General features: G+C 37.3%; 1 protein-coding gene across 2 annotated transcripts in view; it reads left to right on the top strand.

Annotated features, from left to right (window-relative positions):
- The window catches only part of CDK17 (cyclin dependent kinase 17), an 85,601-nt gene that overhangs the window by 42,327 nt on the left and 30,706 nt on the right, over positions 1-12,568 (top strand). For both annotated transcript variants that reach the window (XM_072329342.1, XM_072329334.1), the window contains 2 exons: positions 5,652-5,816; positions 12,091-12,224. In XM_072329342.1, coding sequence (XP_072185443.1) covers positions 5,652-5,816; positions 12,091-12,224 — 299 coding nt within the window. The remainder of the gene's footprint in view (positions 1-5,651; positions 5,817-12,090; positions 12,225-12,568) is intronic.

Below are 12,568 nucleotides of genomic sequence, written 5' to 3'. Positions count from 1 at the left end.
GCTGAAGAAAATATTCTAAAACTTAGACAGTGGCATATGAAAGCCAGCCCAGTCTTTCAGTCACACAATAGAGATACTCATGGGACATGAAAAAAATAAAAAGAGACAGTTGAATATCTGCTATTAGATATTCATAAAATGTATTTTAAAACGCATTTACATTCCTAATGAAAACACTTTCTTTCTTTAATCCACCAACTGAGTGACATGTGACAGTAGCTGAGGTCTTGCATAGAAATGCCAAGCAATTTGCAGTCTCTCTGGAACTCAGATTAACTAAATCCAGTTAAATAAATCCAGCACAGGAAAGAAAGAAGTGGTATGGCCCTTTTTTAAGATGGATGGATAAGAAGAAGGAACACTGAGGTTTTATTGAAAAAATACTGAGTTTGGGAATAATTTCAGGGCAGAATTTGTGGTTACTTTAAATTACAGTTAAAGGGAAAAGACAAGACATCTTTATAGCCTCATAAAATAGTTGGTTTAATTAATTCCTTGGATGGTGTTCTTGGTTATATAGTCTATTGTTCTACTCTACGCTGGCAGTGCTCATAATTATGAGCATAAATTTTTATTGCTTTATAATTGAAAATTTTGAACAACTCGATTTATTTTCTGTTCTCAGATGTTTGTTAGCACTTACGTTATTTCAAATGTAACAAGACAGGTGGTACCTTTCTGGGTTTTTGTATGTTCCTAAAACTTATGTGTGTGCTCTACGAGTCAGCAGTGTGGTTTAGCAGCTCTTAAAACAACAGTAAGCCAGACTGTTGGTGTGTGGAAGAGTATTTACTTTTGGTAGTGCTGTTGTAGTTAATTTGTGCTGTGCCAATAGTAATGGGAGTTTGAGTGATAGGATACAGGCAATATGAGAAAATGATCCAAATTGCGTAAAACAGCTCAGCGTAAACCAAGAGACCTAACATAATAACATGCATATGGCTTTATAAAAAGGGTGTGTGTATAAATAAAAACACGCTATTGTATATTTATGTGTAGACATATAAATGCACACAGTGTATTTATATTTTATATATACAAATTTTTCGAAGGCAGGTACATTCATATTTCAAAAAGTATTAATGATTCAGTTAACTTTTGTCTTATTTGAATAATATATTTGCATTATTAATGTAATGGACAAGTAGTACGTTTTTTAATGAATTGAATTTTGTTAAGAAATTTAAGAGTTGAACTAAATTTGGTTGTTACTTCTTGAAAGACGAGCTGAAACTGCAGTGATTTTGTAGCCAGAATACAAAGAGAGCATAGTACTTACTGAGAAAATATAATTCCGAAAGAACAATTTAGCAGTCTCTCTTTCAGCTTGCTTTTCACATTAGGAGGCTTATCAGTTAGTAATTGAAGTTTACAGAGTCAGTTGAGGAAGGAGCCAGAGATGATTACTTGGGCCTATGCAGGAATGGCTGTGGCAGCAGGAGCAAAGCCCTCACAGCTGCGCCCTTGCAGCAGAGCTCTTGCCGTGTGAGGATGAACAGAGCTGCAGATAGCTTGCCTCTGAAGGTGATGTTTGAGGGAGAGTTTGAGATTAAACCCCAAAATGTACTCAGCAGCATTTGCTTCAAGTATTCTTCCTGTCTCTAGTTCAGAGACTTCCTCAACTAGGCGTGTTTCTGTGTGTTTAGTAACCTTGAGAAGGTCTCGGTCTCGCCTTGGTGTCTGGTATGCTTTTGGTACTCGTCACGTCCTGTGTGGTGAGGAGTTTCCAGAGACGTGTGTTGTGAAGAACCACTTCCGTGTGTTTTACATCAGCTTTTGCAGGGGCCTGCTCTTGTGCTGGATGAAATTGCTCTCCAACAAGCCTGCAGGTTGTGCTACATCTTCTTCAGCTGTCACTTTTCAAGGACGAAGAGTCCTAGGTTGTGCAGGCATTCTCACAGCAACTGTTTTCCACCTTTGGTCATCTTTGTTGTGGTTCTAAGAGCCCTGTCTTTATAGTTTTACTCTGAGAGAGAAAGATGAGAACTGTGTATGATACTCAGTGTGATACATCAGTACATTTGGAGCACCTCTCCTATGAGGAAATGTTGAGGGACCTGGGTTTGTTTAGCATGGAGAAGGCTCCAGGGAGACCTCATTGTGACCTTCCAGTACTTGAAGGGAGCATATAAACAGGAGGGGGAATGGCTGTTTATGAGGGTGGACAGTGATAGGATAAGAGTGGATGGTTTTAAACTGAGACAACAGGGGAGGTTTAGATTAGTTATTAGGAGGATGTTTTTCACACAGAGGGTGGTGATGCGCTGGAACAGGTTGCCCGAGGAGGTTGTGGATGCCCCATCCCTAGAGGAATTCAAGGCCAGGCTAGATGTGGCTCTGGGCAGCCTGGTCTGGTGGTTGGCGACCCTGCACGTAGCAGGGGGTTGAAACTTGGATGATCATTGTGGTCCTTTTCAACCCAGGCCATTCTATGATTCTGTGACTTGCATGGTGAATTTTTTGCAGTTTCTCTACTCCCTTATTATTTTGACTATTCAAAATATTAAACCAATAGTGCCATGAAAATATCTACTCTTCTACCAGAAATTCATGTCAGCAAAGCCTTTGGGGAGTTATTGAGTTGCATTTATTGAGTACAGTGATGCTGACTTAAGGAATATGAATTTTATGTAGTGGAACACTTTTTTAAAGACAAACCAAACCTACAACCATGGGGATAAAATTATGTGAGGCAGTTTATGTATGTAACAAAAGCATATAACTTTTACAGATGGTTTGGTCTCATTCAAAAAGAGTCAGTTACACTGAATTCTCACCATAAAAACTGTAGTGTTACCCTTCAAATGTAATGATTCAAAATACTAATAGCTGTGCAAAGAAATGAATTATCAGAGTAGGTGAAATTCAGTATGAACTTTGGGATCTTTGTGATTGTTGGACAGAGAGAGCTAGTACATTTTTTGAAAGCATTTCCTTTAAGTGCTTGTATCTTAAAAATGTGCAAAAATAATAAGTAAAAGCCCTGTAAATTAATTTCCAGCAAGACTTAGCTGATCATTTTCAGCATTCATTCCAGTTCTTACATGTTAACTGCTGATTCTGCAAGGAGGAGGCAGCACACAGTGGTGAATTCACACGGACGTTATGCTAGATGTGATAGCATACCACAATGCAAATTAAACTAGATATGTTATCTATAACAAAATACCTATCAGACTGCAAGCATTTGTTATACCTTTGCAAAACGAAAACTGCTTATGATCCTTCCTTTTTCCTAGATTAATGTTGTTAGGACTGTAAACAAAAAAAGTCTTACACAGAAGAAGGATAATAGTTGCCTATGATGAGAAAAGTTATTTCTGTATAATTTGATCTTAGTATAATAAGTATTATTTTTGTTTTATATAAACTTGCTGTTAGCTTTATCTGTGTTTATTATCAAGCAGAGTTTTTATATGTTAAGATGCTATTTTGATTTAAACTGTAAAAGATATGCAAATTTACCAGTGCCATGACAAAAACACAATGTTGAAATAAACATATCTTGTTCATCACACTTTCATGCTTGTAATGAGCATCAAACAATCTCTACTTAACGCCATGTGGTGTATTTGTAAGTTCTGACCTTTTCACTGTGCTCCACGGTTCCCGGAGATTAATTGTGGTACAAGTAAGCAAAACCATAACATACAGTGGAGATTACTGACACTGTATGTACATGAATGCAAATGTAGTCCTAATGTGTGGGTACAGTGCAACGTGATTATGATACCAGAATCGTCAGCAAATGTAAATGTGGTGACGCTGGTTGCAATTTGACAAGACTGAGATGATGCACTGTCTTGCTTGTAAGCATTTTTGCTTCCAGTCATGTGGCCCTGCCCCTTCCTTGTCGCTCCTTCAGTACTTTCTGACCCTTCATGAGGTACATCCTGACATGTTACTTTTCGCTGTAAAGAGAAACTCCATTGTTTTGATACAAAATGTACATTTTTGTGTAAAAGACGTGTGCTGACATGTCCTTTCAAATTCTGTTTTCTGCCTGAAGCTTTTTTTTAGTTTGCTTTCCCTCAGCAGCTGGGTTAAAGCCCTTTTTGTCTTAATGTATTATTCATGTTATATGCAAACATTTCCTGCATAATTTCTTCTTAAAGTCCCTGGCCTTCCTCTCTGTACTTTAGTCTCCTCCTTAAAACCAATCTTGGTAATATATCCTCAGGGTTTTTGCACATGTGTGGGAGTTGTGGGGGAGGGAGGGGACTCCCTTCAAAGCCCCATTTTAATTGCTTGGGTTGTGAAGTATTTGTTGTGTTCCTTCCTCATTGAAATTCTGCTTGCTGTAATATTCTGCCTCCTAGCTAGATGGTGCTTATTTTGGAAGGAAAAGAAGGCTTTGGGATCCCTGCATGTACAGATGATGTCAGGGTGATGAAATAGGATCCCAGGTTGCTCTCTGACACAGCAGTGACCCCAGTAGCACCCGAGAGGCTCTGCTTGGCAGCAATTGCACTGTGCAGAGGTGCTGGCTTTTCTGTTCTCCACGTAACACCAAATCAGCTATATATGTAATGGTAGCAAGAATCAAATGGTAGAAAAACCAGATCAGTCAAATCTGAAGCATCCTTTTGATGCATTTAGTCTCAAATTCTTTGGTTTTTAGCATTTCCCTACTGTATGGTGTTAGTGCTTGTGGGTAGCTTCCTTTCCCCTGTGCTTATTTTCTGTTGTAGCAGTGTTAAGTTCTTGTATGAGTGGCTTAATCACTGGCTGATGGGTCTAGTTTTGTGACAGGCAATGTGAGTTGCCTTCTGTCCTGCTTCTTGCTGGAGCAGGAAAACCTCCCTGTTTTTAGTGGAGACTGCTTCAGATCCTGAGCCATCCTTTGCATTTAGTTCATGTGTGCCATTAGGGTACTGGGAGAACACACACAGTTGATTTGTGTACACGCTTGTGAATCAGATCGTAAAATTTCTCCTGTTTCTTCCGGAGAGTAGAATCATCAGTAATTGTAATAATAAAAACATGTCTTACAATCCTGGTTTTGAGTCTAAGTACAGCAGGCTGTTAGAGACATCATCCAAGAAAGCCAAAAGAACTGTTTTAATACTTAAGTGATAGCAGAATTACAAATGACGTTAATTGTGACATAACCCCTGTGGTGTGTGTATGGACAGGTATGTTTCTTTCTAAGGACTTCCAGTAGCAAAAGCCGTCACTACGAGTGACTCTCAAGAATTTTGAGAGCGTGAGTATTTCTAAAGGCTTGCTGTTGAATTTGCTCATTGTGAGAGTTGGTCTAACAGCTGGTTTATTTAAATTATAGTCAAGATGAGACATTGTGCAATCAAACAAATCATTAATTCTGAAGGAAAAAACAAATACTAAAGGCCTCTTTCTGTTCTTATTTACATTTTCAGACTTTATGTTCAGATTGTTTACTGATCCTGCAGCAGAGTGACAGAATTTAATAGATGAAATTTGGGAAACATTTAATGCTGTGTTTTGTATTAATTTATTATAGAGGAATGGCTGTAGTATTGTGGTCTACTGTTAGCATGAACAACAGTCTTACCGGAATGGTGATTTCCTGTCTAGTAACTGGTTTTTTTTTCTTTTTTTTTCCTTCTGGCACGTTCCTGGCACTCCTACTTGCTTGTGGGAATGAATATTTTGATCCCTGTGAATTCTAGAGCCTATTGTGAAGAATGGCAGGCCTCCAACGTCTCACAGTATGCACTCATTTCTCCACCAATACACAGGATCTTTCAAGAAGCCCCCTTTACGAAGACCACATAGCGTCATAGGGGGCAGCCTCGGCTCTTTCATGGCAATGCCCAGAAATGGGAGCAGACTAGGTAATTTACTACGTTTGTTTAAATTCTGTGAAATATAATGTCTGTATTGTTTCTTAGCAAGGGACACAGTTACTCTGATTCTTTAATAAATCTCATGGAACGCGTTAATTTTTTTTTCTGGGGTTGCTGGGAAAAATTCCTTTTAAGGTACTGAATATCTCGTAGAATTTTAGGAAGAGAGCAATTAAAAGAACCGGTGAATTTTTGACAAGTTAAAAAGTTCCAAAAGCTGCAAAGTACTCTTAATACTTTACAAGGCTGTAACCTTGTGTCCAGCTCAGTTAAAAGCATTGGTGAGAACTACAACTGAATATATAAAAATGGAAGACAATCACTGTATCTGGAATTGAAAAATGTGATGCATTACTTAGACTTTCCAGTAATGCAAGAAAAAAAAAGTGTTTCTCAGTGATAAAATAAGGCTACTCAGCACTATCTTTTGTTGGTGTCTTGAGCTATACTTGTGGTTCTGTAGGGCAAATGAGTTACAAATATGTTTTTTTGTTCTGTTTCTGTTAATTTATCATATTGTTGCCTCCAGTCAACATTAATGTTTTATCCTGCTTTTATGTTTTAAATTCTGCGTAATTGATTAATACTGGGAAAATGAGAGCAAGTCAGCTTAATTAGAATTTTATGAATTTTTCATCTTTTGCCCCTTTTTGGAAGTGTGTGACACTTAAACTAATCTTGTTCAAGATTAAGCTACGAGTTTTCAAGATACTCATCAAACCACTTATATCTTACATCCTCACTTCCTTGTTATCACTCATGCAAATTTTGACTGCAGTATCATTCCTGGTTTTACTCAGCTACCTCATGGTACTTTTTATTTTTATTCTTTTTGACAGTAATCTAATGGAAAGAAAAAGTGGTTTGTTTTTTTCTGGTGTGTGTTCTTTCTTTAACTAAAGATTTCTCTGCTTAGGAGTATTTTGTCTTTTATGGACAATTTATGTGTGAAATGTTTACAGAAGGATTAGCAGGGTATAGTTTTGTACTGTGTGTTGCCTTTAAATAATGATATGGTAGCACTTTTTGAAGGGCAGATTTGTCAATAACCTATTCCTTGTCAAATTTCCACTATAAACTTCAACTTTGGGGGAAAAAAAAAATCTTGGACAGGTTGTGTTTTTTTTAATGATCTTCCAGTTTTCTCAGAGTTGTATTTTTCACCAAAAAACATATTAGTACTTCAGTAATACAGAAGAATGGCATTTATTTTCTTTTTAAGGTGATCAAGTCTTGTGTGTTTAATACTTAGAATTTGTAGGAAGTGTCATAGTACCATATATTTAATATCTACTGATTGTGATAATGACATCAGAAAAGAATTGGTCAAATATCTCATGCTACATGAGGCTTTTGTGTGTTTGTGTGTTTTCATTCATTCTGTTTTCTTTCAATTTTTTCTGTGCTAGTGATGGGAACATGCTATTAGATTCTTGAAATAGCACAAAGTAGTAGTACTAAAAGGATGACTTGGTTAAAAAAAAAATCACAGAATAAAACTAGGTCTGCCACAAGTACAGCTTCCAACAGCTTGCTTTTGAATGAGATTATCACTATGAGAATTCACTGAGCAACCTGGGAGGGGTTTCTTGCTTGTTTTCTGAGCACTGAACGTACTGCAGAGTTCCTGCTGTTGTGGTAACATGTAAAGTCCCAAAACATTTTTTTAGACCTTTCTATGTGAAAATATTTTGGTTAATTTGAGTTACTGTAAAAACAGAATTGTGTCTTTGTTTAATGTTTTGCATTCGGTTATTTTGAAGTTTTTTCAGTAATACAGATGACTCTCTGGATGAACTGGCACTTAGCAATGCCACTGATGCAGGTTCAGATGAGTTTTTCTTGCTTGCATATACCTCATAACTATAGAGCTCCTGTAGTCCTGCACTTCCAGAAATACTTAACTGTTTTAGACCCTGAAAGAGTTGGAATTAATAAACAATGTGTGTGCCCCACCTGGCTTAATATAGGGCCAACTTCAGGTGTCCCTGTTCTATATGTATATTACTGGGAACACTGAAGTGGTATTTGGAATACCCAAAGCCAATTCTGACCAGCATGGACCTCAGGCTGGTTATCTTCAACAGCAGCAGCAACTCACCCGTGCTTTGACCAGTTGTCTCAGTACAGTAATGAGGATCTGTTCCCTTGTCATAAATATCTCAATTTAAACGAGAATTATATCTTCATAGTGCTTTCATAGTTTGTTATTGTTAACAGCAAAAGTAATTTCTCAATATTGCCTTCCTTAACTTGAATTACTAGGGAAATTAATAACAAAATTTAGCCACTTCATAGCAAAGTAGAATTTAGAGAAGTGCACCTTGGAAGTGCATGATCTTTTTTTATCTGTTATAATATAGAAAGGTCATGAAATCTGACTGCAGACTCATTTTTGTGTACTGCTTTAGCTCACATAGAGGAGTTTTCATTTGCAGCTCTAGAGGTTCCCTACATGCAGTTTCTTTTTGTGGTCCTCAACTGAAAGGAGGATAGCCTTTTCTTTAAAGTATGCTTTCATGGCTTTCTTGTGTGATTTACACCTTTTCCATAGCACAGCCCTGCTGGGTATTCAATTAGATATGTAGAGTACACTAAAACATCTTTGTAAGATATGGCAATTGGATACATTATTAAACACTATTATTAAATATTATTAAAGCCTCTGAGGACCATGCAAGCTGGCTTCGGTGCAGATGAACTTGTCTTAGTAAAGCTTAGTGTAATTAAGTATTTGCATGATTTTCAGCTTTGCTAATCAAATATTACCATCATACATACCTGTATAAAATTATCAGAGTGCTTCATTCCGGTACTTATGCTATTAAAATAATGAATATGAGCTTCTACCAGGGCTTTTTCAGTAGAATAAAACAAAATGACACATTCATAAATAGTTAATAACACTGTCAAGATATTAGAGGAAAAAAACAACCTTAAAGTATCTCACTTTACAATTAAAACATCTGCACACCTTTCTGGATAGGAGCAGTTGGATAGTCAGCATATCAAAATTTAGACACGTGTTTCATGTTAGGATACCATCTGTAACATCAGAAAATAATGTACTTAGAACATTTTGGTCCATCATGGGTTTGTAGCTTCCCCAGACAGCAGAATTAATGGTGTCACAGTAGTTTTCAGTGTGGATTGATTGTCATCATCTTATGGAAGTCTGAAACGCTACACTTTAGGCTTAAATGAGACAGACTCGCTTTGTCTTCTCATTACTGATTTGTAAAAAGCAGAGTCTTCTAATATCTCTATTATCTGTCTCAAATGCATGGTTCTGTATTACTGGTTCTTGAAATATTCCTTAATCATGTATTACTGTGTTCTTGTCAGGTATTCTTTTGAGTGGAAGAATTATCTTTGCCAAATGGAGTACTCTTCATAGTTGTGAATGCTGCTTTTTGAAGTATAATGTTTTTTAAAACAATTTCATAATACATTCTCTTTCACAAATGGAACACTGTGTATTTTAGAAGTATGACAGTATCAATCACATGATTATGTACATGTAACTGTCAGGGTTTTTTGTTTTTGTTTGTTTTTTATGATGTAATTACTTCACATCTTAGAATACAGTAGCTCTTTAGTTTCATGGAAGCTGTCCAGAAAACTGTCTATTGTCGAGCATTTATCGCTGTCCTTGTAAAGCAGGGCCCAGCGCTGCCCCTCCGCTCCCTGTGAGGAGCTGAGCCGCCATGAGGCCTCCCCTCAGCTCTGCTGCTCTTTGCTGAGCACACCAGGGTACCTCAGCTGCTCCTCATGCCTCTTGCTGTCTAGGCCCCCCACCATCTGTTTTGCCTTCCTTTTAACACTCTCTGATAGTTCATAGTATCATAGTATCATAGTATTGTGCGAGTTGGAAGGGACCTTAGAGATCATCGAGTCCAACTCCCGGGATTCGAGCCCTCTGTGTAGCAGAGCGGCACTTCTACCCCCTGCTCCACAGGGGGGATTCGAACCCGGGCCCCCTGGTGTTGCAGACGGGAATTCTACCGCTGCGCCACCGGGGCACACAAGTTCTGTGTCTTCCTTGTGTTGTGGGGCTGCTCTTCAGCCTCTCATTCCCCAGTCTGTACGTATATATGCTTCATCCCAGATGTAGTCTGGTACTTGCCATTAAAACTTCATGCCATTGGTGACTGCTTTGCCTTATCTCTTCTAAAGGGAGTCAACAACTCCTCACAGTTCAGTATTTTGTCCAGAAGGATGCTATCAGAAGCAGCAGCAAAGGCTTTGCTGAAATAAAAAATATCACAGCAGCTGACTTTCCTTGGTCAAGTAGGTGGATCACCCTGTCATAAAAGAATAAGCTCACAAAGATTTGACAAAAATAAGTAATATTTTATCATTTTAGCCTAAGGTTAAAGTTGATCTTTGGGAGTCAATTTCTGAAAGTCTTTCCCTCATGTTCAAACTAAAGTGTCTCTAGAAGTACTGATGAACCTTTGGTTTGAAACCAAGCTGCAAGGAATGCAGCTTATTTATTTTCTCTCTCATTTAAAATCTGAGCACGACTTCCTGAGAAAATTCTGATACACTCTGGACTTTAATCAAAATTCAACTTAGACCCATGCTGCTGCTGAAAATTGTGCTTTGTATATGGGATTTGTACTTGAAGACTTGCAATTAAACACAAATTGAGTTAAAATAGATGCTGTGTAAGTACCTTATGAGTTACTCTTTTAATATCCTTTATACTTTCTGTAAAAAGAAATTCATAGTACTAAGAAAGAATTTAGTCCTTTGAAGTTGATATGATTCTGCATGAGCTAAACTAGACAAACGTTTGAGAAGATGTGTTGATATCCAAACTTCGGCCTGAAGGGTTTTTTTCTTGAAAAGCCAGTTTTCTTTCTTGGCAGTGATAAAACATGCATGTTCCCTCTCTGTCTCTCTCTGTCATTCTTTTTGTGTATGTGTGCTGTGTGGTATTTGTTTGTTTTTCTTCTAATTGCTGTAGTTCTGAGCAAATGCTAAATATTTTGAGGTATATTGAACTTTGCGTGTTTTGTTTATGTAAGTGTTTTTCAGGGTAGAGTTTGTTTGTCACGATCTCTTTTATACTGTCCAAGATCATGCTTAGTAACGGGAAGAGAAGAGGTCAGGGAAATTTGTGTCTTTTGCCACCTCTTAGGTATGTGTATGTATTTAGTCTGCAACCTTTCCCGCAACAGTGGAGTTGGAACTAGATGATCTTTAGATCCCTTCCAACCCAAGCCATTTATGATTATCTGTAGTAATTCGGAGCTCAAGTATTTTAGAGGTGAGAATAGAACATTACTCAGGGCAACTGGCTTGTATGACCAATTTCACATCGTGTGTACTTCTGCACACCATATGTCACTTTATGCTTTGAAGTGATGCCACTTCAATTCTTCTCTTCGTTCTTTACAATAATAGTCTTTCAAAGTCTGGAATATTCCGTGGCAGTAAAGAAAAGTGATGTGTTTGTTACATACAAGACATATGTAAACTTGTATTGAAAGTACTGATTTCAGTTTTCGTAAAGATCCTGCAGCACTGTGTAACTCAAGTGGACTATTACCTAAGTTTCTCCCATAAAAACATAAATTTCAGTGAAAGGCTTCTGAATCTCAAGTCTTTTTCTGAGTTGACTGATGCACTGTAAATATCTTTTCAGGCAATCAGAATACATCCTGTTCCTCCATACGAGTGTGTTTTCTGTAGCTAGAGTCCCCACATTTGGGACTTCTGAAAATGATACCTACACTTTTTGGTTGTTTTGTGTGTTGTTTTCTTTAAAGTATTTTTATTTAAAGGCATTTGCAAGGCAAGTAGTCTGAAACTTTTAAATATTCTCATATTTTATATATTTTCTAGTGAATCTCAGCTTTCCATTGCAAACACAAGTTTTTCCAATCCAATAGTAGCTAGCAGGAAGAGACAATGAGGAAGGTCAGAAGCTGAAATCCTGGTGGGAGGGTGGCAATTCTGGGAATTAAAATAGGGATTTGACAGTCTTTTGTTTTGGAAAATTCTGCTGAAAGCTGAGTAGGAAAAGTAACATTAAAGTTTGTGTGTGAATTTTATCAAGTATTCCTTTTTCATTTTCGGATCCCTGAGCCATGAAAAGTACGCTGAGAATACTATTACTGTGGTGAGCATTTGAAATACAAATCACTGCACAGTTGTTTTCTGCCTGTACAAGAGAGGTAATTGAGTGGAAAACTGATTGACTTTTTTTTTTTGTTTGTTTTTGTGTTTTGTTTTTTTTTTAACTATTTTTAAGATATTGTCCATGAAAATCTGAAAATGGGGTCAGATGGTGAAAGTGACCAAGCTTCTGGAACATCATCTGATGAAGTTCAGTCTCCCACGGGTGTTTGTCTCAGAAACCGAATACACAGAAGAATCTCAATGGAGGTAAGTTACTTTTTATATAAGGACTGTTTAAATTGACAAAGAGAGAATGGAGTTGTTCTAGTTCTTTGTAACTAGTTGTCTTTTCAGTCTATTTTAAGCATTTTGACATACTTAGTGTGGAAAGGATCAAACAGTAGTGCTTAAAATGTCTAGCTCCATTTGTCACACACAAACAAGACAGTTGTCTTGCTTGCATTGTTTATGAGCTGCTTAGTTTGAAAGCTAAATATGTTTTGAAACTTTAATTTCTAGGAAGAATTTGTTACATGTAGTTTTTAGAATATCTGCATATTCTATGCAGTTCATCAATTATGTTGAAGGAGGAGTGGTGTTTAGATCATTTT

The sequence above is a fragment of the Excalfactoria chinensis genome, chromosome 1, assembly GCF_039878825.1.
Source record: "Excalfactoria chinensis isolate bCotChi1 chromosome 1, bCotChi1.hap2, whole genome shotgun sequence".
NCBI classification, from domain to species: Eukaryota; Metazoa; Chordata; class Aves; order Galliformes; family Phasianidae; genus Excalfactoria; species Excalfactoria chinensis.
This window is presented reverse-complemented; position numbering and strand designations above follow the sequence as displayed.